The sequence below is a fragment of the Bufo bufo genome, chromosome 7 (assembly GCF_905171765.1).
Source record: "Bufo bufo chromosome 7, aBufBuf1.1, whole genome shotgun sequence".
Classification (NCBI taxonomy): domain Eukaryota; kingdom Metazoa; phylum Chordata; class Amphibia; order Anura; family Bufonidae; genus Bufo; species Bufo bufo.
The window spans coordinates 8,772,036-8,796,646 of NC_053395.1; the positions used below are offsets into that span (position 1 = coordinate 8,772,036).

The following is a 24,611-nucleotide window of genomic DNA, read 5'->3' on the forward strand; positions in this document are numbered from 1 at the left end:
TCCTCACCTCACTACATCCACAGCCGCCCCTCTGTCCAGGCTACTACTCATCTCACAACATCCACAGCCACCCCTCTGTCCAGGCTTCTACTCACCTCACTACATGCACAGCTGCCCCTCTGCCCAAGCTTCTACTCACCTCACTACATCCACAGCCGCCCCTCTGTCCAGGCTTCTACTGACCTCACTACATCCACAGCCGCCCCTCTGTCCAAGCTACTACTCACCTCACTACATCCACAGCCACCCCTCTGTTCAGGCTTCTACTTACCTCACTACATCCACAGCCGCCCCTCTGTCCAGGCTTCTACTGACCTCACTACATCCACAGCCGCCCCTCTGTCCAGGCTTCTACTTACCTCACTACATCCACAGCCACCCCTCTGTCCAGGCTTCTACTCACCTCACTACATCCACAGCTGCCCCTCTGTCCAAGCTTCTACTTACCTCACTATATCCACAGCTGCCCCTCTGCCCAAGCTTCTACTCACCTCACTACATCCACAGCAGCCCCTCTGTCCAGGCTTCTACTCACCTCACTACATCCACAGCCACCCCTCTTTCCAGGCTTCTACTCACCTCACTACATCCACAGCCGCCCCTCTGTCCAGGCTTCTACTCACCTCACTACATCCACAGCCGCCCTCTGTCCAAGCTACTACTCACCTCACTACATCCACAGCCACCCCTCTGTTCAGGCTTCTACTTACCTCACTACATCCACAGCCGCCTCTCTGTCCAGGCTTCTACTGACCTCACTACATCCACAGCCGCCCCTCTGTCCAGGCTTCTACTTACCTCACTACATCCACAGCCACCCCTCTGTCCAGGCTTCTACTCACCTCACTACATCCACAGCTGCCCCTCTGTCCAAGCTTCTACTTACCTCACTATATCCACAGCTGCCGCTATGTCCAGGCTTCTACTTACCTCACTACATCCACAGCCACCCCTCTGTCCATGCTTCTACTCACCTCACTACATCCACAGCCGCCCCTCTGTCTAGGCTTCTACTCACCTCACTATATCCACAGCTGCCGCTATGTCCAGGCTTCTACTCACCTCACTACATCCACAGCCACCCCTCTTTCCAGGCTTCTACTCACCTCACTACATCCACAGCCGCCCCTCTTTCCAGGCTTCTACTCACCTCACTACATCCACAGCCGCCCCTCTGTCTAGACTTCTACTCACCTCACTACATCCACAGCCGCCCCTCTGTCCAAGCTACTACTCACCTCACTACATCCACAGCCGCCCCTCTGTCCAGGCTACTACTCACCTCCTCATAAAAACAAATCAGATTAGTCTGACAACTTCTGTCCTTGGTAAACCCATGCTGGTTATCAGTTATAATATTATTTACAGTCCCATACTCCTGTATATAGTCCCATAAGATTCCTTCAAACATTTTTCCCATAACAGAAGTTAAACTAACTGGTCTATAATTACCTGTGGATTACCTAGATCCTTTTTTGAATATGGGCACCACGTTTGCCTTGCGCCAATCACTTGGCACTGTACCAGTCCCTAGAGCAATGACTGAACTGAGCTCTTTAAGCACTCTTAGGTGTAATCCATCTGGACCCGGAGCCTTTTTCACATTTACCCTATATAACTTTTCTTGAACCATATCTTCAGTTAGCCAATTAAGTATATTACTGGATGTACTAACAGCCCCAGCACCACAGATATCGGCTCCTTTGTCTTCTTTTGTATATACTTATTCCTTTTATATTTTGGGTTCCACAACAAATTTTTGATACTTAACATCCCCGATCTCAGCTGTGATATGGCTGTGGACTAACCTATCCTTCCATAGATGTTTTGACACCATAGAATTAATGGATTTCCCTATATCTATTGTTGAGTTGTTTGACCCTAACTTCTCAGCATCACCCTGGTCCGAGAAAGGCCTCCACTTCTTAAAAGATCTGGATGTTCCTACTCTACATCAATTCCACATTTTAGCTGACAAACATAACCTGCCACCCTCAGAGAACCTCCGGTACATGTAACTTAGACATATGCTTAGCTCTGGGTTGATTCCCATTGCTCAATCATCTAATTTTCCTTTATTAAGGTTATGGATCTCCAATCCTAACTCCAATTCCCACAGCATATCCTTTGGTACAAAAATTTGCTAATGGAGGAGGGGGACAAATTGGGGAAAATTAAAGACCACTGGCACCATGATTTAAATCAAAGCTTTACTATGATCAATGGCAAGCTGCTCTTACCTCTGTTTGCAAATTTTGTAAGTGTATATCCCACTTGGAAACTCATCGAAAAGTATTCTATAGATGGTACCTCGCACCGAGCCGCCTGTCACGTATTTTCCCCATCAGATATGTGTTGGAGATGTGACAGTGGAATTGGTTCATATATGCATGTGTGGTGGGAATATGGATTAATAAAGAAAGTTTGTCACCAGATTTTTTCTATATTATCCGATATAGGCCAATTTCAAATTGTCCCAGACCCGGCTTTAGCTCTTCTATCCCGAACAGTTCTACTTTTTACTTTCTGCTATAGTTTCTCATGCATGCATAGCTATGCGACAAAAAATTGCGGCCAATTGGAAAACAAGAACGCCCATACACGTCTCAAACATTCTACAGTCCATTAATGAACAATGCTGGTACGAAAGGATGTCCGCCTCGGCTTTCAACGCGTCACGTCAATGTCAATCTAGATGGGAAGTTTGGATCCCTTCTATTTTTCATAAACCCCTTTGATTGATTGATCTATCTCTTAGGGCTCATGCCCACGAACGTAAGGGCTCCGTGCCCGTGCTGTGGACCGCATACGGCGGTTCCGCAATACATGGGTCACCAGCTATGTGTATTCCAGATCACGGATGCGGACCCATTCACTTGAATGTTTCCACAAATCCAGAGATGCGTTGCGGAAGCACGGAACCCTACGGAAGCACTACAGAGTGCTTCCGTGGTGTTTCTGGCCGCGCCTCCACACCGCAAAAAAGTAGTCGTGCATGCAGTACTTTTTTGAGGTGCGGACAGTCGGCTGCGGATCGCGGAGCCCATTTAAGTGAATAGGTCCGCATGCGGCTGCACCACGGTCGGTGCCCGTGCATTGCGGACCACAATTTGCGGTCCGCAGCACAGGCACGGAGGCCTTAATCAGATGCACAGTATTGTCTGAGAAATGCCATATTAACTATTAGTTAGCAAAGACTACAATTTATGTAAGAACCGACCTCTCGATTCCCTCGGGTTATTGGACAGTTTTCTGTCTTTTCATTTCCGTTGCATTTTGATGTAATCTGTATAATTGACAAGAATTCCATGATACCTGGAAATCACATGTTACTTGATGGTATTTCAATAAAAACGAATGTTTCAAAAGAAAAAAAAAGGCCTGCAACTTTCTAATAGCATGTATATTTCACTTCCTGAGCATTTTCAAGATCTTTGATTGCAGTCAGTGAACGGCAGCACTCTTGTTTCCATTCAGAGGCAGTAACCCTGTCCATAACTCGTCCTGCTCTCAGGAATCAAGTAGAAACAATTGTATTCAGTGTAGACAATGAGCTAAACCGACTCCAGGCTGATACATTGTAGCGAATCATCAGAGAGATCTGAGCAGTTGCTGACGTCTTCAGCTCACAGAGCGTTGTCAATCAGGACTGGATGCAACTGTAACGAACCTTCAGCTGAGGGCAGGACTAGGTCACCTTCTGCGTCTAAATACAAATAACAAGCAGAGGTTGTGAAGATGGTGATGATGCAGAATGTCCATCAGAAAGTTTACACCACGATTGTCTTCCACTACAGAGACCACCGGAGAAAACATGGAGGTCATTGCCTGAGGCCCACTTTAACTCCTGGATGGTCATGTATCTCGCTCGCTGCACCGAGTCGCAGGCCTGTGATTACTGAGCCACAGGTGCTCCTTCATTATACTTCCCAGGAGGAAAGAAGAGACAACAAGTCAGAATAAGACTTCATCCACATAGAAGACGGCTCCGAGGGGTGAGACCAGAGAAGCTGTGGCAGAGAGAAGACCGCCACATAGAAGACAGCTCCGAGAGGTGAGACCGGAGGAACTGCAGCAGAGAGAAGACCACCACATAGAAGACAGCTTTGAGGGGTGAGACCAGAAAAGCTGCAACAAAGAGAAGACCGCCACATGCAGGACGGCTCTGAGTGGTGAGACCAGAAGAGCTGTGGCAGAGAGAAGACCACCACATAGAAGACAGCTCCGAGAGGTGAGACCGGAGGAACTGCAGCAGAGAGAAGACCACCACATAGAAGACAGCTTAGAGGGATGAGACAAGAAGAGCTGTAGCAAAGAGAAGACCGCCACATGGAGGACGGCTCTGAGTGGTGAGACCAGAGGAGCTGTGGCAGAGAGAAGACCACCACATAGAAGACAGCTCAGAGAGGTGAGACCGGAGGAACTGCAGCAGAGAGAAGACCACCACGTAGAAGACGGCTCCGAGGGGTGAGACCTGAGGAGCTGCGGCAGAGAGAAGACCACCACATAGAAGACAATTCCGAGGGGTGAGACTGGAGGAGCTGCAGCAGAGAGAAGACCACCACATAGAAGAAGGCTCAGAGAGGTGAGACTGAAGGAGCTGTGGCAGAGAGAAGACCACCACATAGAAGACGGCTCCGAGAGGTGAGACCAGAGAAACTGCTGCAGAGAGAAGACCACACGTAGAAGACGACTCCGAGGGGTGAGACCGGAGGAGCTGCGGCAGAGAGAAGACCGCCACGTAGAAGACGACTCCGAGGGGTGAGACCGGAGGAGCTGCGGCAGAGAGAAGACCACCACGTAGAAGACGGCTCATAGGGGTGAGACTGGAGGAGCTGCGGCAGAGAGAAGACCACACGTAGAAGACGGCTCATAGGGGTGAGACTGGAGGAGCTGCGGCAGAGAGAAGACCGCCACTTAGAAGACAGCTCTGAGGGGTGAGACCGGAGGAGCTGCGACAGAAAGAGGATCGCCACAAAGAAGACGGATCTGAGGGGTGAGACTGGAGGAGCTGCGGCAGAGAGAAGACCGCCACGTAGAAGACGGCTCATAGGGGTGAGACTGGAGGAGCTGCGGCAGAGAGAAGACCACACGTAGAAGACAGCTCTGAGGGGTGAGACCAGAAGAGCTGCAGCAGAGAGAAGACAGCCACATAAAAGACAGCTCCGAGAGGTGAGACCAGAAGAGCTGCAGCAGAGAGAAGACCGCCACGTAGAAGACGACTCCGAGGGGTGAGACCGGAGGAGCTGCAGCAGAGAGAAGACCACACGTATAAGACAACTCTAAGGGGTGAGACCGGAGGAGCTGCGACAGAGAGAAGATCGGCACAAAGAAGACGGCTCTGAGGGGTGAGACTGGAGGAGCTGCGGCAGAGAGAAGACGGCTACGTAGAAGACGACTCCGCGGGGTGAGACCGGAGGAGCTGCAGCAGAGAGAAGACAGCCACATAAAAGACAGCTCCGAGAGGTGAGACCGGAGGAACTGCTGGGGGTAACCCATAAAGATCGTGTACCACTGTAGAAGGTAAGGAAATATGACGAACAGGGGCTGATGTATCACCGACACACAGGCAGCGCTATTACGGACAGATGAAGGGGTGGGGCTTAATTCTAGTAATGCCGCCATCAGGTGACATCAGTCAGTTTTTCTGTGATATTTGAGATTTACTTTCCCCAAATTCTTCCATTATATTCTAACGAGCAATGAAACAACCGGAACATGACGCGTGTGGGACAGATCAGGGCGGACGGGCGGCTCCTACTGTGAAGATGACAGTCGTGACGTCACTGGAGGAGCTTGTGGGCGACACATGACGAGCAAAGGGCGAGGCAGAACGGTTAAAGACTGAACTTTCATGTAAAGAGCAATCTCTGAGGTCACATCACTAACGTATAAAGACTCCGCCCACAATGTGACCTGCAGTCCTATGTAACACCACAGATAACACAGTGATAACTCTCTGAGTACAGGTAATGTAGTAGATGTCACCTGCAGCCCTATGTAGCACCACAGATAGCACAGTGATAACTCTCTGAGCACAGATAATGTAGTAGATGTCACCTGCAGTCCTATGTAACACCACAGATAACACAGTGATAACTCTCTGAGCACAGATAATGTAGTAGATGTCACCTGCAGTCCTATGTAACACCACAGATAACACAGTGATAACTCTCTGAGCACAGATAATGTAGTAGATGTCACCTGCAGTCCTATGTAACACCACAGATAGCACAGTGATAACTCTCTGAATACAGATAATGTAGTAGATGTCACCTGCAGTCCTATGTAGCACCACAGATAGCACAGTGATAACTCTCTGAGCACAGATAATGTAGTAGATGTCACCTGCAGTCCTATGTAACACCACAGATAGCACAGTGATAACTCTCTGAATACAGATAATGTAGTAGATGTCACCTGCAGTCCTATGTAACACCACAGATAACACAGTGATAACTCTCTGAATACAGATAATGTAGTAGATGTCACCTGCAGTCCTATGTAACACCACAGATAACACAGTGATAACTCTCTGAGTACAGAAAATGTAGTAGATGTCACCTGCAGTCCTATGTAACACCACAGATAACACAGTGGTAACTCTCAGAGATCACATAATGTAGTAGATGTCACCTGCAGTCCTATGTAACACCACAGATAACAAAGTGATAACTCTCTGAGTACAGATAATGTAGGTGTCATCTGCAGTCCTATGTAACACCACAGATAACACAGTGATAACTTTCTGAGTACAGATAATGTAGTAGATGATACCTGCAGTCCTATGTAACACCACAGATAACATAGTAATAACTCTCTCAGCACAGATAATGTAGAAGATGATACCTGTAGTCCTATGTAAGACCACAGATAACACAGTAAAGATAATGAGTAAAGATAATGTAGTAGATGTTACCTGCAGTCCTATGTAACACCACAGATAACATAGTAATAACTCTCTCAGCACAGATAATGTAGTAGATGATACCCGCAGTCCTATGTAAGACCACAGATAACACAGTAAAGATAATGTAAAGATAATGAGTAAAGATAATGTAGTAGATGTTACCTGCAGTCCTATGTAACACCACAGATAACACAGTAATAACTCTCTGAATATGGTTAATGTAGTAGATGGTACCTGCAGTCCTATGTAACACCATAGGTACCACAATAACAACCCTTTGAGTACAGATGATGTAGTAGATGTCACCTGCAGTCCTATGTAACACTGACCACATATAATGCTTTAATGTAAAGGTTTAGGTCTGCAGCTTCCTGGATTGTTGGAAGTCGCCCGGGGCATTTTCAGCTCAGCTGTAATAACTGAGAAATGAAACTCCTCTGCCGCCTTTCTCCACCTCCTCCTGACACTGGGTCTCCTGAAGACTCTGCAGAAGACAAAGCCACTTTCCCCCCATGGGTCAGTCCTGAGACATCCATGAAGAACTGAGTCAGAACCTGAGAACCTGAGTACAGACTACAGGGAGTGCAGAATTATTAGGCAAGTTGTATTTTTGAGGATTAATTTTATTATTGAACAACAACCATGTTCTCAATGAACCCAAAAAACTCATTAATATCAAAGCTGAATATTTTTGGAAGTAGTTTTTAGTTTGTTTTTAGTTTTAGCTATTTTAGGGGGATATCTGTGTGTGCAGGTGACTATTACTGTGCATAATTATTAGGCAACTTAACAAAAAACAAATATATACCCATTTCAATTATTTATTTTTACCAGTGAAACCAATATAACATCTCAACATTCACAAATATACATTTCTGACATTCAAAAACAAAACAAAAACAAATCAGTGACCAATATAGCCACCTTTCTTTGCAAGGACACTCAAAAGCCTGCCATCCATGGATTCTGTCAGTGTTTTGATCTGTTCACCATCAACATTGCGTGCAGCAGCAACCACAGCCTCCCAGACACTGTTCAGAGAGGTGTACTGTTTTCCCTTCTTGTAAATCTCACATTTGATGATGGACCACAGGTTCTCAATGGGGTTCAGATCAGGTGAACAAGGAGGCCATGTCATTAGATTTTCTTCTTTTATACCCTTTCTTGCCAGCCACGCTGTGGAGTACTTGGACGCGTGTGATGGAGCATTGTCCTGCATGAAAATCATGTTTTTCTTGAAGGATGCAGACTTCTTCCTGTACCACTGCTTGAAGAAGGTGTCTTCCAGAAACTGGCAGTAGGACTGGGAGTTGAGCTTGACTCCATCCTCAACCCGAAAAGGCCCCACAAGCTCATCTTTGATGATACCAGCCCAAACCAGTACTCCACCTCCACCTTGCTGGCGTCTGAGTCGGACTGGAGCTCTCTGCCCTTTACCAATCCAGCCACGGGCCCATCCATCTGGCCCATCAAGACTCACTCTCATTTCATCAGTCCATAAAACCTTAGAAAAATCAGTCTTGAGATATTTCTTGGCCCAGTCTTGACATTTCAGCTTGTGTGTCTTGTTCAGTGGTGGTCGTCTTTCAGCCTTTCTTACCTTGGCCATGTCTCTGAGTATTGCACACCTTGTGCTTTTGGGCACTCCAGTGATGTTGCAGCTCTGAAATATGGCCAAACTGGTGGCAAGTGGCATCTTGGCAGCTGCACGCTTGACTTTTCTCAGTTCATGGGCAGTTATTTTGCGCCTTGGTTTTTCCACACGCTTCTTGCGACCCTGTTGACTATTTTGAATGAAACGCTTGATTGTTCGATGATCACGCTTCAGAAGCTTTGCAATTGTAAGAGTGCTGCATCCCTCTGCAAGATATCTCACTATTTTTGACTTTTCTGAGCCTGTCAAGTCCTTCTTTTGACCCATTTTGCCAAAGGAAAGGAAGTTGCCTAATAATTATGCACACCTAATATAGGGTGTTGATGTCATTAGACCACACCCCTTCTCATTACAGAGATGCACATCACCTAATATGCTTAATTGGTAGTAGGCTTTCGAGCCTATACAGCTTGGAGTAAGACAACATGCATAAAGAGGATGATGTGGTCAAAATACTCATTTGCCTAATAATTCTGCACGCAGTGTATGTAGTAGATGTCACCTGCAGTCCTATGTAACACCACAGATAACACAGTGATAACTCTCTGAGTACAGATAATGTAGTAGATGTCACCTGCAGTCCTATGTAAAATCACAGACAACACAGTGATAACTCTCTAAGTACAAATGATATAGTAGATGTCACCTGCAGTCCTATGTAACACCATAGGTACCACAATAACAACCCTCTGAGTACAGATAATGTAGTAGATGTCACCTGCAGTCCTATGTAACATCACAGACAAGACAGTGATAACTCTCTGAGTACAGATTATAGAGTAGATGTCACCTGCAGTCCTATGTAACACCACAGATAACACAGTGATAACTCTCTGAGTACAGATAATCTAGTAGATGTCACCTGCAGTCCTATGTAACACCACAGATAACACAGTGATAACTCTCTGAGTACAGATGATAGAGTAGATGTCACCTGCAGTCCTATGTAACACCACAGATAACACAGTGATAACTCTCTGAGTACAGATAATGTAGTAGATGTCACCTGCAGTCCTATGTAACACCACGGATAACACAGTGATAACTCTCTGAGTACAGATGATGTAAACCTGCAGTCCTATGTAACACCACAGATAGCACAGTGATAACCCTCTGAGTACAGATAATGTAGTAGATGATACCTGCAGTCCTATGTAACACCACAGATAACACAGTGATAACTCTCTGAGTACAGATAATGTAGTAGATGTCACCTGCAGTCCTATGTAACACCACAGATAACACAGTGATAACTCTGAGTACAGATAATGTAGTAGATGTCACCTGCAGTCCTATGTAACACCACAGATAACACAGTGATAACTCTCTGAGTACAGATAATGCAGTAGATGTCACCTGCAGTCCTATGTAACACCACGGATAACACAGTGATAACTCTCTGAGTACAGATGATGTAAACCTGCAGTCCTATGTAACACCACAGATAGCACAGTGATAACCCTCTGAGTACAGATAATGTAGTAGATGATACCTGCAGTCCTATGTAACACCACGGATAACACAGTGATAACTCTCTGAGTACAGATGATGAAAACCTGAAGTCCTATGTAACACCACAGATAGCACAGTGATAACTCTCTGAGTACAGATAATGTAGTAGATGTCACCTGCAGTCCTATGTAACACCACAGATAACACAGTGATAACTCTCTGAGCACAGATAATGTAGTAGATGATGTAGTAGATGTTACCTGCAGTCCTATGTAAGACCACATATTAACACAGTAAAGATAATGTAAAGATAATGAGTACAGATAATGTAGTAGATGTCACCTGCAGTCCTATGTAACACCACAGATAACACAGTGATATCTCTCCGAGTACAGATAATGCAGTAGATGTCACCTGCAGTCCTATGTAACACCACAGATAACACAGTAATAACTCTCTGAGTACAGATAATGTAGTAGATGTCACCTGCAGTCCCATGTAACAGCACAGATAACACAGTGATAACTCTCTGAGTACAGATAATGTAGTAGATGTCACCTGCAGTCCTATGTAACACCACAGATAACACAGTTATAACTCTGAGTACATATAATGTAGTAGATGTCACTTGCAGTCCTATGTAACACCACAGATAACACAGTGATAACTCTCTGAGTACAGATAATGTAGTAGATGTCACCTGCAGTCCTATGTAACACCACAGATAACACAGTGATAACTCTCTGAGTACAGGTAATGTAGTAGATGTCACCTGCAGTCCTATGTAACACCACAGATAACATAGTGATAACTCTCTGAGTACAGATAATGTAGTAGATGTCACCTGCAGTCCCATGTAACAGCACAGATAACACAGTGATAACTCTCTGAGTACAGATAATGTAGTAGATGTCACCTGCAGTCCTATGTAACACCACAGATAACATAGTGATAACTCTGAGTACAGATAATTTACTAGATGTCACCTGCAGTCCTATGTAACAGCACAGATAACACAGTGATAACTCTCTGAGTACAGATAATGTAGTAGATGTCCCCTGCAGTCCTATGTAACACCACAGATAACATAATGATAACTCTCTGAGTACAGATAATGTAGTAGATGTCACCTGCAGTCCTATGTAACACCACAGATAACATAGTGATAACTCTGAGTACAGATAATTTACTAGATGTCACCTGCAGTCCTATGTAACACCACAGATAACATAATGATAACTCTCTGAGTACAGATAATGTAGTAGATGTCACCTGCAGTCCTATGTAACACCACAGATAACACAGTGATAACTCCCTGAGTACAGATAATGTAGTAGATGTCATCTGCAGTCCTATGTAACAGCACAGATAACACGGTGATAACTCTCGGAGTACAGATAATGTAGTAGATGTAACCTGCAGTCCTATGTAACACTGACCACATACAATGGTTTAATGTAAAGGTTTAGGTCTGCAGCTTCCTGGATTGTTGGAAGTCGTCCGGGGCATTTTCAGCTCATCTGTAATAACTGAGAAATGAAACTCCTCTGCCGCCTTTCTCCGCCTCCTCCTGACACTGGGTCTCCTGAAGACTCTGCAGAAGACTCTGCCACTTTCCCCCCTGGGTCAGTCCTGAGACATCCATGAAGAACTGAGTCAGAACCTGAGAGTTGCCACATTGTCCACCTAGGAGGAGACCAGGAGCAGAGATGGAGAGTGCGCCCCCTGGAGGTACAGAGCAGAAATGACTGAATCCCACAACTCCTTCTATTCCTAGAGTAGCTCCTATCATTGTAGGATGCTGGGAGTATTACTCCAGAGAGCCCCTCCAGATGGTAGCCTGCAGCTTATGGATCTTCAGTATATAAAGCAAACTGTATAATAGAAAGTTCTGCATCTTTCTATTGGTTTTCAATATCTCTGCTTGTTGTCAGTGAATGAGAACCGTCATAGTTTGCCTGCAGGGCATGACAGTCTGTTCTGGTTCGTCACACAGCTGAAGAGATCGTTACAGTGTTTCCAAGCTCTGAGAACTGTAGGGTAACTATACCAGCGACCTGGCCAGGCCAGAACTATGAAGGTTCCCATTCACTGACAGCAAGCAAAGATCTGCAAAAGCATCACTGATACAAGGAGTCATTAAAAAGATTGCATTAGAAACTTTGTACCTGGATCAATGTGGAGCAATTTGAGAAAGCAGCATCTGCCGGGGGAGTGATATCCGGGAGAAGTGTGAATGCAGCTCTGGATGTGACCGGAGGATAAGACATGATATAAACTAAGACAGGCAGGGCAGCAGAGGTTCTGTTCTCTCTTGTCGAGGCACTGGATCAGATTCTGGTATTGAGGCACTCTAGCTCTGTTATGGGGGCACTCTGTCTGATTTTGTTATGGAGGCACTCTACTTTTGCTATGAAGCCATTACCTCTATGGGCATTCTGTCTGATTTTGTTATGGAGGCACTCTAGTTCTGTTATGGAGGTACTCTAGTTCTGCTATGAAGCCATTACCTCTATGGGCTTTCTATCTGATTCTGTTATGGGACACTCTAGCTCTGTTATTAAGGCACTCTAGCTCTGTTATGGAGGCACTCTAGCTCTGTTATGGAGGCACTCTAGCTCTGTTATAGGGCACTCTAGCTCTGTTGTAAGGGCACTCTAGCTCTGTTATGGAGGCACTCTAGCTCTGTTATGGAAGCACTCTAGCTCTGTTACAGAGGCACTCTAGCTCTGTTATGGGACAATCTAGCTCTGTTATGGAGGCACTCTAGCTCTGTTATAGGGCACTCTATCTCTATTATGGAGGCACTCTAGCTCTGTTATGGAGGCACTCTAGCTCTGTTATGGAAGCACTCTAGCTCTGTTATGGAGGCACTCTATCTCTGTTGTGAGGGCACTCTATCTCTATTATGGAGGCACTCTAGCTCTGTTATAGGGCACTCTATCTCTGTTATGGAGGCCCTCTAGCTCTGTTACAGAGGCACTCTAGCTCTGTTATGGAGGCACTCTAGCTCTGTTATGGAGGCACTCTAGCTCTGTTATGGAGGCACTCTAGCTCTGTTATGGGGTAGTCTAGCTCTGTTGTGGAGGCACTCTAGCTCTGTTGTGGAGGCACTCTAGCTCTGTTATGGGACACTCTAGTTCTGTTGTGAGGGCACTCTAGCTCTGTTCAAAGAGACTCTAGCTCTGTTATGGAGGCACTCTAGCTCTGTTATAGGGCACTCTAGCTCTATTATGGAGGCCCTCTAGCTCTGTTATGGAGGCACTCTAGCTCTGTTATGGGACAATCTAGCTCTGTTGTGAAGGCGCTCTAGCTCTGTTATAGGGCACTCTATCTCTGTTATGGGGCACTCTAGCTGTGTTATAGGGCACTCTATCTCTGTTGTGGAGGCACTCTATCTCTGTTATGTGGCACTCTAGCTGTGTTATGGGGGCACTCTGACTGTGGTTATGAGGGTTGATTTGACTGTAAGTGCAGTATATTGGAGCGCTAGGGGTCACTCCGCAGCCCTGTAGTACCCGCAGTATGTTGTTAGAGGGAACCTTGTCCTCACAGCTTTGGAGCGCTGACCGCAGAAATGTGTAACCCATAGCAACCGCAAACAGTGCGCCCGCCGCTGACTTGATCCTGTCAAACAGGTTTTCACAGCTTTACTACTGCAGACTGACACCAGCTCACAGTGTGAATGTCACATTGTATCCATTGTGACCCGAGCAGTAACTTATGTGTCTTGTATTGTAGGAGCCAACTGCACTACTGAAGCCTGACACTAGCTGCACCACTGACGCCTGAGTCCAGCTGCACTGTTGAAGCCTGAGTCCAGGTGCACCACTGAAGCCTGAGTCCAGGTGCACCACTGAAGCCTGAGTCCAGGTGCACCACTGAAGCCTGAGTCCAGGTGCACCACTGAAGCCTGAGTCCAGGTGCACTACTGAAGCCTGACACTAGCTGCACCACTGACGCCTGAGTCCAGCTGCACTGTTGAAGCCTGAGTCCAGGTGCACCACTGAAGCCTGAGTCCAGCTGCACCACTGAAGCCTGAGTCCAGGTGCACCACTGAAGCCTGAGTCCAGGTGCACCACTGAAGCCTGAGTCCAGGTACACCACTGAAGCCTGAGTTCAGCTGCACCACTGAAGCCTGAGTCCAGCTGCACCACTGAAGCCTGAATCCAGGTGCACCACTGAAGCCTGAGTCCAGGTACACCACTGAAGCCTGAGTCCAGGTGCACCACTGAAGCCTGAGTCCAGCTGCACCACTGAAGCCTGAGTCCAGCTGCACTGTTGAAGCCTGACACCAGCTGTGCCGCTGAAGCCTGAGTCCAGCTGCACCACTGAAGCCTGAGTCCAGCTGCACCACTGAAGCCTGAGTCCTACTTCACCACTGAAGCCTGATGTCAGTTGAACCACCGAAGCATGATGCCAGCTGCACCACTAAAACCTTACGCCAGCTGCACCACTGAAGCCTGGCTCCAGCTTCACCACTGAAGCCTGAGTCCAGCTGCACCACTGAAGCCTGACGCCAGCTGCACCACTGAAGCCCGATGCCAGCTGCACCACTAAAGCCTGAGTCCAGCTGCACCACTGAAGCCTGACGTCAGCTGCACCACTGAAGCCTAATGCCAGCTGCACCACTGAAGCCTGAGTCCGGCTGCACCACTGAAGCCTGACGCCAGCTCATTACCATCTAACGGTAATATATAGTATCTATTACTGACTCCAGATCCATCATTGTCCACATTAGGATCTGGGGTGTGGGGGGTGGGGGGTGCGCTCAGTGGTCTTAAGCTTAGGGTTTCCTCTCATTTAAAGTTACAGTAACCCACGATTGCTCCTGCCACTGCTCCAGTATTCCCAAGGGTGTTTGCTCTTCTTCTGCAGGCACTTACCCTACTTCCTCTTCTTAAGGGACCCAGCTGGTACTTTCCTCACTTCCATCATAGGCCTGGTCCGTGGCCCAGTGGTCACCACACGTCTGTTTTCTTCTCTCTGCCGTATCCTTAGCGGCAGCCCCTCTGGCACAGGCTGTCCATGCTGCTCTGCTCCATGGTCCATACCATCAGGAGCAGGCTGCTCTTCCTCTGCTGCAGCAGGAACCACCTTCCTCTCACCCCCAGCAGGGGGATGCGTGACCACCATCTGGCACCATCTGAGGCTTATATACAGGGCCGCTCCTTTTAATCATCTGAATGGTGATGCTCTGACCACCTCCAATGACAGCAAGGTGGCCAGATACTGAGCACTAGCTGTGTCACCACTTATGTCCTAAAAGGGTTTGCTGCATGCTATGGCATGGCCTTCCATATGCCAACGTTCCAGCACTGCCCAGCCATCAAAGGCGCCACATGTCAAAGAGGCAGCGCCACTAACAACGAAGGGGGGGCCATATATACGGATATCTGAAGCCATCTTCTCTCCAGAAGCCTGACAACAGTTTCTTCCTGTTACTTTGTGAAGTTTTAATGTGAACCATTTATTGTAATCGCTTTCCATTCCTTTTACTTACAGAACTCCCTTCTGACACCAACAGACATGGAGAGACTGCGCGAAGTCTTCCAGAAAATTCTCCAATCAAATCAGTCCAGTCTGGGACAGGAGGTGGAAACGTTGCTCCATTATACCCTCAGACATGATGACCTGGAGCAGACGGACGATCCCAGGGACAAAGTACAAGAAGTCCTCAACATATTACTTGACGCAGGGGAAGACGCTTGTCGAGGATTTTTGGAAAATATGAACAAAAATTCTGATTTGTTTCCCCGGATTCTGCATATCCTGAAGGAGCCAAGCGGTGGTGAGTGCAGATCTGTGATTGATGCGGCCGCTGTGGTTTTCTCTTAGCGTGTGACTGCTTCCTGACGTGAAATATTCTCACTTCCTCCTTCATTGTCCTAATAAGTTAATATTCTGGGCAAACATGGCTCTCCCTCTCGCGTGCAGTGGGCGTCATGGCCGGCAGGTCTCCGCTGTTTCAAACAGCAGAGACCCGCCGCTAATGACCGCGACCAGCGATAATGCCGATCATGGTAACTAAAGGGTAAAAAACCCGGAAGCGCGCGTCTCTGCAGCCAATGAGGATGCCGGTAGTTGAATTCAATACGCTGGGTCTCTCTGAAGAGACCCGGGGTACTGAAGCTGCAATTCTTATTTTGGCCAGCAGGTGGCAGGCCAACATAAGAAATGAGCAATTCTGTACAAATAATGGATCTAAAAGACCCATGATTGTTCAGAATTTGAAAAAAAATAATTTGTAGGCTCAAATACGAGCTTCAAAATCATAAAAAAGTTTTAAAAACTGTTTAAAATATATATATAAAAAAAATATATAAAAGTTTAAATCACCCCCTTTCTGTAGAATAAAAAAAAATACATAAATACCCAAAAATGTAAACATCTAAAAACGCCTGTACTATTAAAATATTTTTCCAATACGGCGAATGGCGTAACGGAAAAAAGGGTAAAAATGGCCAATTTGCCATTTTTTCATTGCTTCTCTTAACCAACAAAATGTAATAAAAATGTGATTAAAAAGTGACACACTACAAAATGGTATCAATAAAAACGACAGATTGTCTCGCAAAAAATGAGGCCCCCCCGCCCCCCCCCCCCCCCCCCCCCACACAGCTCAGTAGATATAACTACGGTATAAATTAAAGTTATGGGGATCAGAATATGGTGATGTTAAAATATATATATTTTTTTCAAAGTTTTAATTTATTTTTACACTATTTAGACATACAAAACCTATACCTTTCAAATTCCACCCCATTTGGAATTTTTTTTGCCACTTTCCGAGTTTGGATTTTTCCTTTTATTTTGTTAACTAACAGTGAAACCCGGGGGGGGGGGGGGGGAGCTGCGGGGGAAGGGGAGCTGTGGCAAAATTCCACAGAAGAAGAAGGAGGAAGAGGAAGAAAAAAACTAACTGTAAAAAAAACATTCCCTCGCCTCTCTCACATTCCCTTCCAGATGACCTATATAGTGTATTTCTCACCACCAGATCCCTTAAACCTAGCAGCATCCCTCCCAGGGCGGCCCATTATCATACTCTCCCATTTCCCACCCACTGTCACTCATTTTTATCCAGACCTTAGAGGGGATAGAGAACAACCATGTGACCCTTACCCGAGCTGGAAATACCATTGTATATTGGACTCCTTTTCTTCGCAGCACTTTATTAACTTCGGTAAATCATCTTCTCTCTGATATATATCCCCGAGCTCCATATATTTGCCCTTCTTGATCTGTTTTCCAAGTCCAGTAACTTGCTCTTTATCTCTTTATTTTCAGCCATCATTGATTTACAATCTTTTAATATTCCCTTGACTTAATTTTTTTTCTCTTTTTTCAGCCTCCTCCAGTCTACTGTTATATCTGTCCATATCTGCACGTGGTTGTCCCCGGTTTTCTTTTATATTCACAACTTGCAGAGACAAATCTTTTATCGTCATATTACAGAGTTTATTTTCGGCAGAAATATCTTGCAAATTAGGAAATGTTTGTCTTCTTTCATTAACGAGGGCCTTCATAGATTTGGCAACATTGGGAGTTTTGTCCTCCGCTCGAGAGTCTTCGCTCATTTTCCCATCACTCCCCGTCCACCCCCTGCCCGTCCACCTTGCTGTCCACTGGAAGAGATTTCGGGGAGGCCGCCAGTTTACCCATAGCACTTATACATTGCTCCCTGGAGCGTTCCTGTTTTTAATGGTGGGTAGTGTTTGCAGAACTCATCAAGGCCTTCCCTCTCTTTCCACCTGTATGTTTTGCCATAGTTATATCTAACAGTCACTTCAAATATCTAAAGCCCAATTATATCCATGTTATACTCCTCTATAGATATTTCCCAAAGGGATCAGTACATGGAGAACCGAACAAATTAAGCATCTATTGCTTCTCTATCCAAAAAAAGGGGAGGATGGAGAAAACCCAATTATAATAAAAAAAAAAATTAGATGACAGTGGGTGGGAAATAGGAGAGTATGATAATGGGCCACCTTGGGAGGGATGCTCCTAGGTTTGGAGATCCGTTGGTGAAGAATACACTCTATGGGTCATTTGGAAGGGAATGTGAGAGCGGCGAGTAAATGGCTTTATTTTTTTCCTCTTCCTCCTTTTTTGCCCCCCCCCCCCCCCCCCCGACTAGGTCTCTTTGCCTATTGTTCCTCTGGTTAATCAACATTTGTTGTTTTGTATTACTAACTTGAAGCCTCTGTGATGTTAATAAATAAAAAAAAGTAATACTCACCTATCCCTGTTCCTCTGATGAATGGAGCACATTCATGGCATCATTACAATTGGTGGACTGAGTAGAAGAGCCCGTAGGCTGAAGACAGGCAGAAGAATGATCCTCAGCCAATGGTCTTCTACTCAGCCCAGGAGGCATGATGATGTCACTGCATCGCACCTGATGGGGAGAGCACAGGCCGGGGCTGCTGCAACTGCTATTGATGATCATTGCTCGAGTAAACATCCATGACAGCAAAACATTGTCCCATGGTAACAGGGAAAATGCTACTGATAAATGCAAACTAATGATTGTATTAATGGTCGTTCATGCCCATACAGTAGGATGATTGGTATAGGAAAATGCATTACATGAGCTAAATCAGCAGTTGACATAATGAAGGTTCCACCTGATGCCATATATTAAATATCCCACTTATTTTATGCAGAGTCTCAGGGTTCACTGATGATGGGAAGACTCAACTTTACTTGGACACATCATAACTCAATCAAGTGTTCTTTAACAATGGATAATCAGCTGTTCTTGGTAGCAGGATCATTGTGATTTGAATAAATTCTCACTTTTTGTTTTTGTTTTTTCCAGACAAGGCAATGTTCGAGCTGGCAGTTGAAGACTTGGGTCTAGGTGAATTTCTCCAACACAAGCTGACACTTTCCAGTGTCCAGAGTCTTCTTTGTGGAGAACTATCCAATGTTTCCTGTCATTCCATGAAGGACATTTCTATGAACTTTCTAAGACATCTCATGGCATTGAATATGCAAGAAGCTTTCAGAAGCGTTAACTTCAACCGTGAAGCTGCTCATTCAGAGCAGAAAACTTCAGACAACATATCAGGATGCGTCCACCCTTTAGATGTTCTCTGCGCTCTCCTCCATTGCTCGGACAATTTTCTACGAAAAGAGATTATACGGCGGATGTCCATGTGCCAGGTGCCTGTTCCTCTGCTGCTTCCTGCTGGTGAATACAGAGACGGCACATTTCTGTTGTGGGCAATGAGAGGTGTTATGAAACCATCGATCAACCATAGTGCATTTATTGAAGACAGTGTAGTGAACATCCCTTTGCCAGTTTTTTCCTTCATAAGTCTAGGTGAATGTAGATGTAAGTCCATAGCCAAGATTATCCATCAAACTCTACCGAAAGTTCAACAGAGAAATCAGGATGATGTGATGCGTTGGGGTGATATGCCAAGATGTCTCTCAGATGGTTTGGTGGAAATATCTTGGTATTTCCCTTCTGACCAAACAGACTTGACGCTACTCAATGCACCTTTTGCAGTGACCAACCTATATGGAGACTTGCAATCCAATATGAAGCAGTTCCACTTTTTAACAAATGTGTCCTCTGCAGTGTTCATACTTGCAGAAAATATGACTGATCAACAGTGGAACCTGTTATTAAAGGCCGAGGGAGATAAGAAAAATTACTATTTCATAGTTCAAGACCAACTCAACCAACATTCAAGCAGGTTTTGTAACCAATTTTCAGACTTCGGATTAGATAAGCAGAATGTTCTGGTGGAATCTCATGAGAACTTTCAAGAAAACTTACAGCTTATCCTAAGAAATATAATGCAAAGTTCTCCTAAACAGATGACACTGAGCGAAATGTCGCTGGTGGCCTCAAAACTTGACTTCTGTAGTGATGAAAACCAACCTGGCTGTGAGTATGCAAGATTGCACTCTCTGGACCTCACCACCGATATTATAAATGCAGCAGAATATAACGAAGGAAACATAAAGCAGCAGAAAAATCTAAAAATGCAAATCTCAGAAATCGAAAAAGAGGTATGTCGACTGAGAGACCAAGGAGAACTTCACACAATGGACTATAAATCCAAGCTAATGAATATGTATGATCTCCAAGTTAAAAATTGCAATAATCACAGTGATATAATGACCAATCTATGTTACACATTTACTTTCATGAACAAAGAAGAGCAAAAATATTTCCTTCAATGGATAAAGTTTCAAACATTCTCCACAAGCTCCACAGTAAGTGAGATAATACAAGAAGATGTGTTTTGTAAGATTGCACAGATGTATGAAGCAGAAGTTATCACAGGAAGCACAGAAGAAACGACAAGACTGTTTGCTAAATGTCCTGAAGCAGCTGCAGATCTCCTCCTTCAAGGAATTCCGCTTGAGCTTATTGATGGAGACACCCCCAACATACACCTGAAGTGGATCACTGATGTCCTGTCAGAGCTGGACACCAGAACAAAAGGGAAATGCAGAATGAGAGTGATATCTGTACTAGGGGTTCAAGGGACAGGGAAGTCCACTCTGCTGAACACCATGTTTGGTCTACAGTTCCCTATGACCCATAGACAATGCACACGAGGAGCTGTAATGAGTCTTATTAAGGTGGAAGAGAAAGACTTAGGCTGTGACTACCTTGTGGTGATTGACTGTGAAGGATTACGAGATCTTGATAGGGCTTCAGCTGAGGACAGCTTTGATCATGACAATGAGTTGGCGACACTGGTGGTTGGGTTGAGTGATTTTGCAATAATCAACATGGCTTTGGGAAGTACCTCAGAAATGCTAGATATACTGCAGATTGTGGTTCATGCATTACTAAGGATGAAAGCAACTGGGCAAAATCCCAACTGTCTGTTGGTCTATCAGATTATCAAAGGGGCATCTCCTGAAGACATAACCATGATAGAAGACGAGGAAATGCTACATCTACAAATTGAAAAAAACAGCAACTTCCTCCAGTATAATGATACCATAGAATGCAACATTTTGGATGGTTACTGGACCATTCCTCCCTTTGATCTTGAAACTTCTTGTTATAGTACCAAAGTTGTAGAGTTAAAACAATATCTACTGCAAGAGATAAAATATATATCTCAACCCGGCAGCTTTCGCGATGTGCAGAGCTTTGCTGGTGATATCAAGGCTCTATGGAATTCAGTGAAATATGAAAATTACATCTTCAGATTCAAGAATATTTTAGAAGGAAAGATATACACTGAGCTCTATGAAAGGTTCCTGGAACTGGAATGGAATCTGTGTACAAAAATGCACAGGAGGTGGGCCACCCTAGAAGACTGGGCCTACGAACAACCTGCTGGTGAACTGCATACAAGTTCATTAGTCCAAGATGTATTGAGAATGCTTAATGAAGAGACAATAATGATGCAAGACTCCTTACAGGTCTATTTCACAGAAAATTCTGAAGATACACATTCTTACATAGCAAGGAAGTTTGAAGTTGAGTTTATGGAGAAGATGAAAAACCTCAAGAGTCAGATGGAAGCTAACTACATGACAAAGTGCTCCATATTTAAACCTTTAAGGTTGGGATTAGAAAATACAATTGTGGAGGATTTCTCCCGAGAAGAACAGGACCCTGCTGAAACTAACATCGATGTGACATCCTACTGGAATAATTCTTTAGCCAAATATAAGTCCATGATACTGAAGCATCATAATGTCGAGGAAACATTTTTACAACTCCTGAGACAAGATATGAGGACTAAAGGGAGCTTAGTCACAGAACTCATCCACAATATCAGCAGTTTGTCAGAATATGTTCCTGCAGATTTCACATATGATGTAAACTATGTCAACAAATCTTTTTTGCGGGGGAAATGTGACCACATGGAAAACTGTCTAGCCTGCCACAACAAAAGGCTCAGCACCATCAGGTTCTTATTTGAGAAATCTTATAAATATGTCCAGAAAGTGGTTGAGTCAGAAACAGTGTATGACCCGCTGCATGGCATGACCCTGCTGAACATGGTTAATAAAGTGATCCGTGACGACACCGTGCCTTACGCAGTCCTGTTTGAACTAAATCTCAAGCTCCAAATTTTGGCACAATCTGCTCCACATTTTCAGAAGATGCATGATGACTTCTTAGGAGTATGTTCTAAACAGGTTGTTGACCACGGAGCGGAAGGAATAAATTACCTAGAGCAAATACTACAAGATAAAAGGATTGCCAAAAACTATTGTCAAGATTGGTTGAGGCCGGCGGTGGAACTAAAAGTCAAGAAAATGTTCAGACAAAGATTTACCAATGAATATACAAACCATATGTGTGCAATGATGAAGAGCAGGCGGAGGCCCACTGAGGCTTCACGTGAACTGAGGTGCGTTCATCATGCTCCAGTAGAAGACACTCTGGAGAATTTTTGTAATCGTTACACAGATCGAAATGAGATTCAGATCCTATTAGCAAACATCATTTCTTCAGTTATAGAGGACATCAGGAAGGTGCTAAACCACCCAGACGTCCTGAAAAGTGGGAATGTTAGGGACCTCTTAGCATCAGTGTGGTCAGTACTGGAAGATGGAATATCAGGTGGAAGAGATAATATTGCGAATGCCCCTTTCTGTGTCCCTGTATCGAGTGTTCAATGCTCTTCCTATCTTGACTTTTTTGTAAAAAAAATAGAAAAACAAATTCAGGAAGAATTCGGTTCCAAGAGCATCGAGGAGCTTTACATGGGGTGCTCTTAAGTAATATACTAAGATACACTGGACAATGGGTCATAAGGTTGGCCGGGGCATCCTCATGTGGAGAAGGGAAGAGTTTTAGGAGCAATGCCATCTAAATACTAGTAGATAGAAACCTCCAAGTTGTCACTTGTTTGTATTAGACTTTTGACTGGTAAATCATTGATAAAAGGGACACCTAAAGGCTCTTTTGCATGGACTAATGATCGGGATTATTGCCCCTTTTTTGTTGGGTGATCACATCTTTAATGAGGCACCAAAATGGCAATTTGTCGGTAGCACATTGTCCTGTGTAAAGAGGAATGTGCTGCCGACAATATGCAAAGTGAATGGGGGACAAACGATCGCAGTAACGATCATTCATCTTCCATTCAGCCATGTAAAGACAAATGCTGGTAGACCTGGATCACTGATCAGCCATCATACCTAAGAATCAATGTACAACCGGGAAGGCTCCTAAAGAAGACATCTATAGAAGCTGTAATGGCCGCCATTCCAGAAACAGACAGGATACAAGTCTATCAGATGTTCAGCTGAAAGACGCCTTAGGACAGGTTTCAATTCACCAACAGCAAGCACTTAAAACACAAAGCTTATTAGAAAGTTACAAAAGTTATCCATGAATAAGGTTTTATCCACACGGCAAGATTTTTATACGGTTTGTGACAGTAATAACCACATAATGTCGGGATTAACCCTTTTCATCTTCTTTTTTATTTAACCCTTTAAGGACACAGACTATAAAAGTAAAAAAGAGAGAATAAACGTGTGCCTCAAAGTAATATTAGTCTACATTCACGCGACTGTAAAAATGAGTCCGCATCTGTTCCGCAATTCATTTCTATGCGGCCAAAAAATAGACCATGTCCTATTCTTGTCCACAACTGTCGCGGAATGCACATGGGCCGGTGTCCGTGTTTTGCTGACACGCAATTTGCTGATCCGTAAAACACCACGTTCATGTGAATGTAGCCTTATACAATAATATATAATGTTTATTGCATCGCAGTAATAGGAACGACCTGTGCAGTGAAGGTAACATCATTATAAGGGCTCGTGCACACGACCGTTGGGTATCCTGTGGGTATTCCGCATTTTGTGGAACCGAATGGCCGGCCCCTAATAGAACAGTCTTATCCTTGTCTGTAATGCGGACAATAATAGAATAGAAGAGTCTGTTTTTTTGCAGAACGGCCATGCCATTTTTTTTTAAACCCAATTGAAGTAAAAGGTTTCACATACGGGCCGCAAAAAAAATGGAATGGACATGGAAAAAAAATTAGTTTGTGTGCATGAGCCCTAAGAGTGCCTTCACACAACCGTATGTATTTTGCGGTCAGCAAAAAGCAGATCCACAAAAAATACGGATGATGTTCGTGTGACATCCGTGTTGTATACATTGTTTTGCGGATCCATTGTAACAATGCCTATCCTTGTCCGCAAAACGGAGAAAAATAGGACATGTTGTACCTTTTTTGCAGGGCTATAGAACAGACACACGAATGCGGACAGCAAGCAGTGTCCGCATCCTGTCCGCAAAAAATACAGTCGTGTGAATGGGGCCTAATGCACTGGAATCTTAAATTAAAAAAAGACAGATTTGCAATTTTTATGCATTTAATAAAAGTGGAATAACCATAAAGAAAACACATCATTGTATGTTCTCCAAAATGCTCATCTTAGAAAGTCCCAGAAAAACCTAAAAGCCTAAAACATCAGCCTCAACCCAATCAAAAATGTAAAACCATCAGAAAATTGCATTTCTTCTGGTCTTAAAGGCCAAAAAAGACGACGGAGTGAGGAACTGGACTCATTTGTCAACTATTTTTTCTTTATTTTTTTGGGTCATTGTGGAGCATTTGCCTTTTTAATAAAATCTAT

The 24,611-nt window shown here is 44.6% G+C and overlaps 1 protein-coding gene across 3 annotated transcripts; it reads left to right on the top strand.

Annotated features, from left to right (window-relative positions):
- Positions 1-11,623: 11,623 nt before the first annotated feature.
- LOC121008192 (up-regulator of cell proliferation-like) lies at positions 11,624-23,577 on the top strand. Of its 3 annotated transcripts, none has more exons than XM_040440594.1 (4): positions 11,624-11,747; positions 13,758-14,706; positions 15,522-15,807; positions 18,841-23,577. In XM_040440594.1, the coding sequence occupies exons 3-4, from the start codon at positions 15,546-15,548 to the stop codon at positions 22,731-22,733; spliced, it is 4,155 nt and encodes a 1,384-aa protein (XP_040296528.1). In that variant the 5' UTR covers positions 11,624-11,747; positions 13,758-14,706; positions 15,522-15,545; the 3' UTR covers positions 22,734-23,577. The 3 variants fall into 3 exon arrangements, with proteins under 3 accessions (XP_040296528.1, XP_040296529.1, XP_040296530.1); XM_040440595.1 differs by having other exon boundaries at positions 15,544-15,807; XM_040440596.1 differs by lacking the exons at positions 13,758-14,706; positions 15,522-15,807.
- The last annotated feature ends 1,034 nt before the right edge of the window (positions 23,578-24,611 follow it).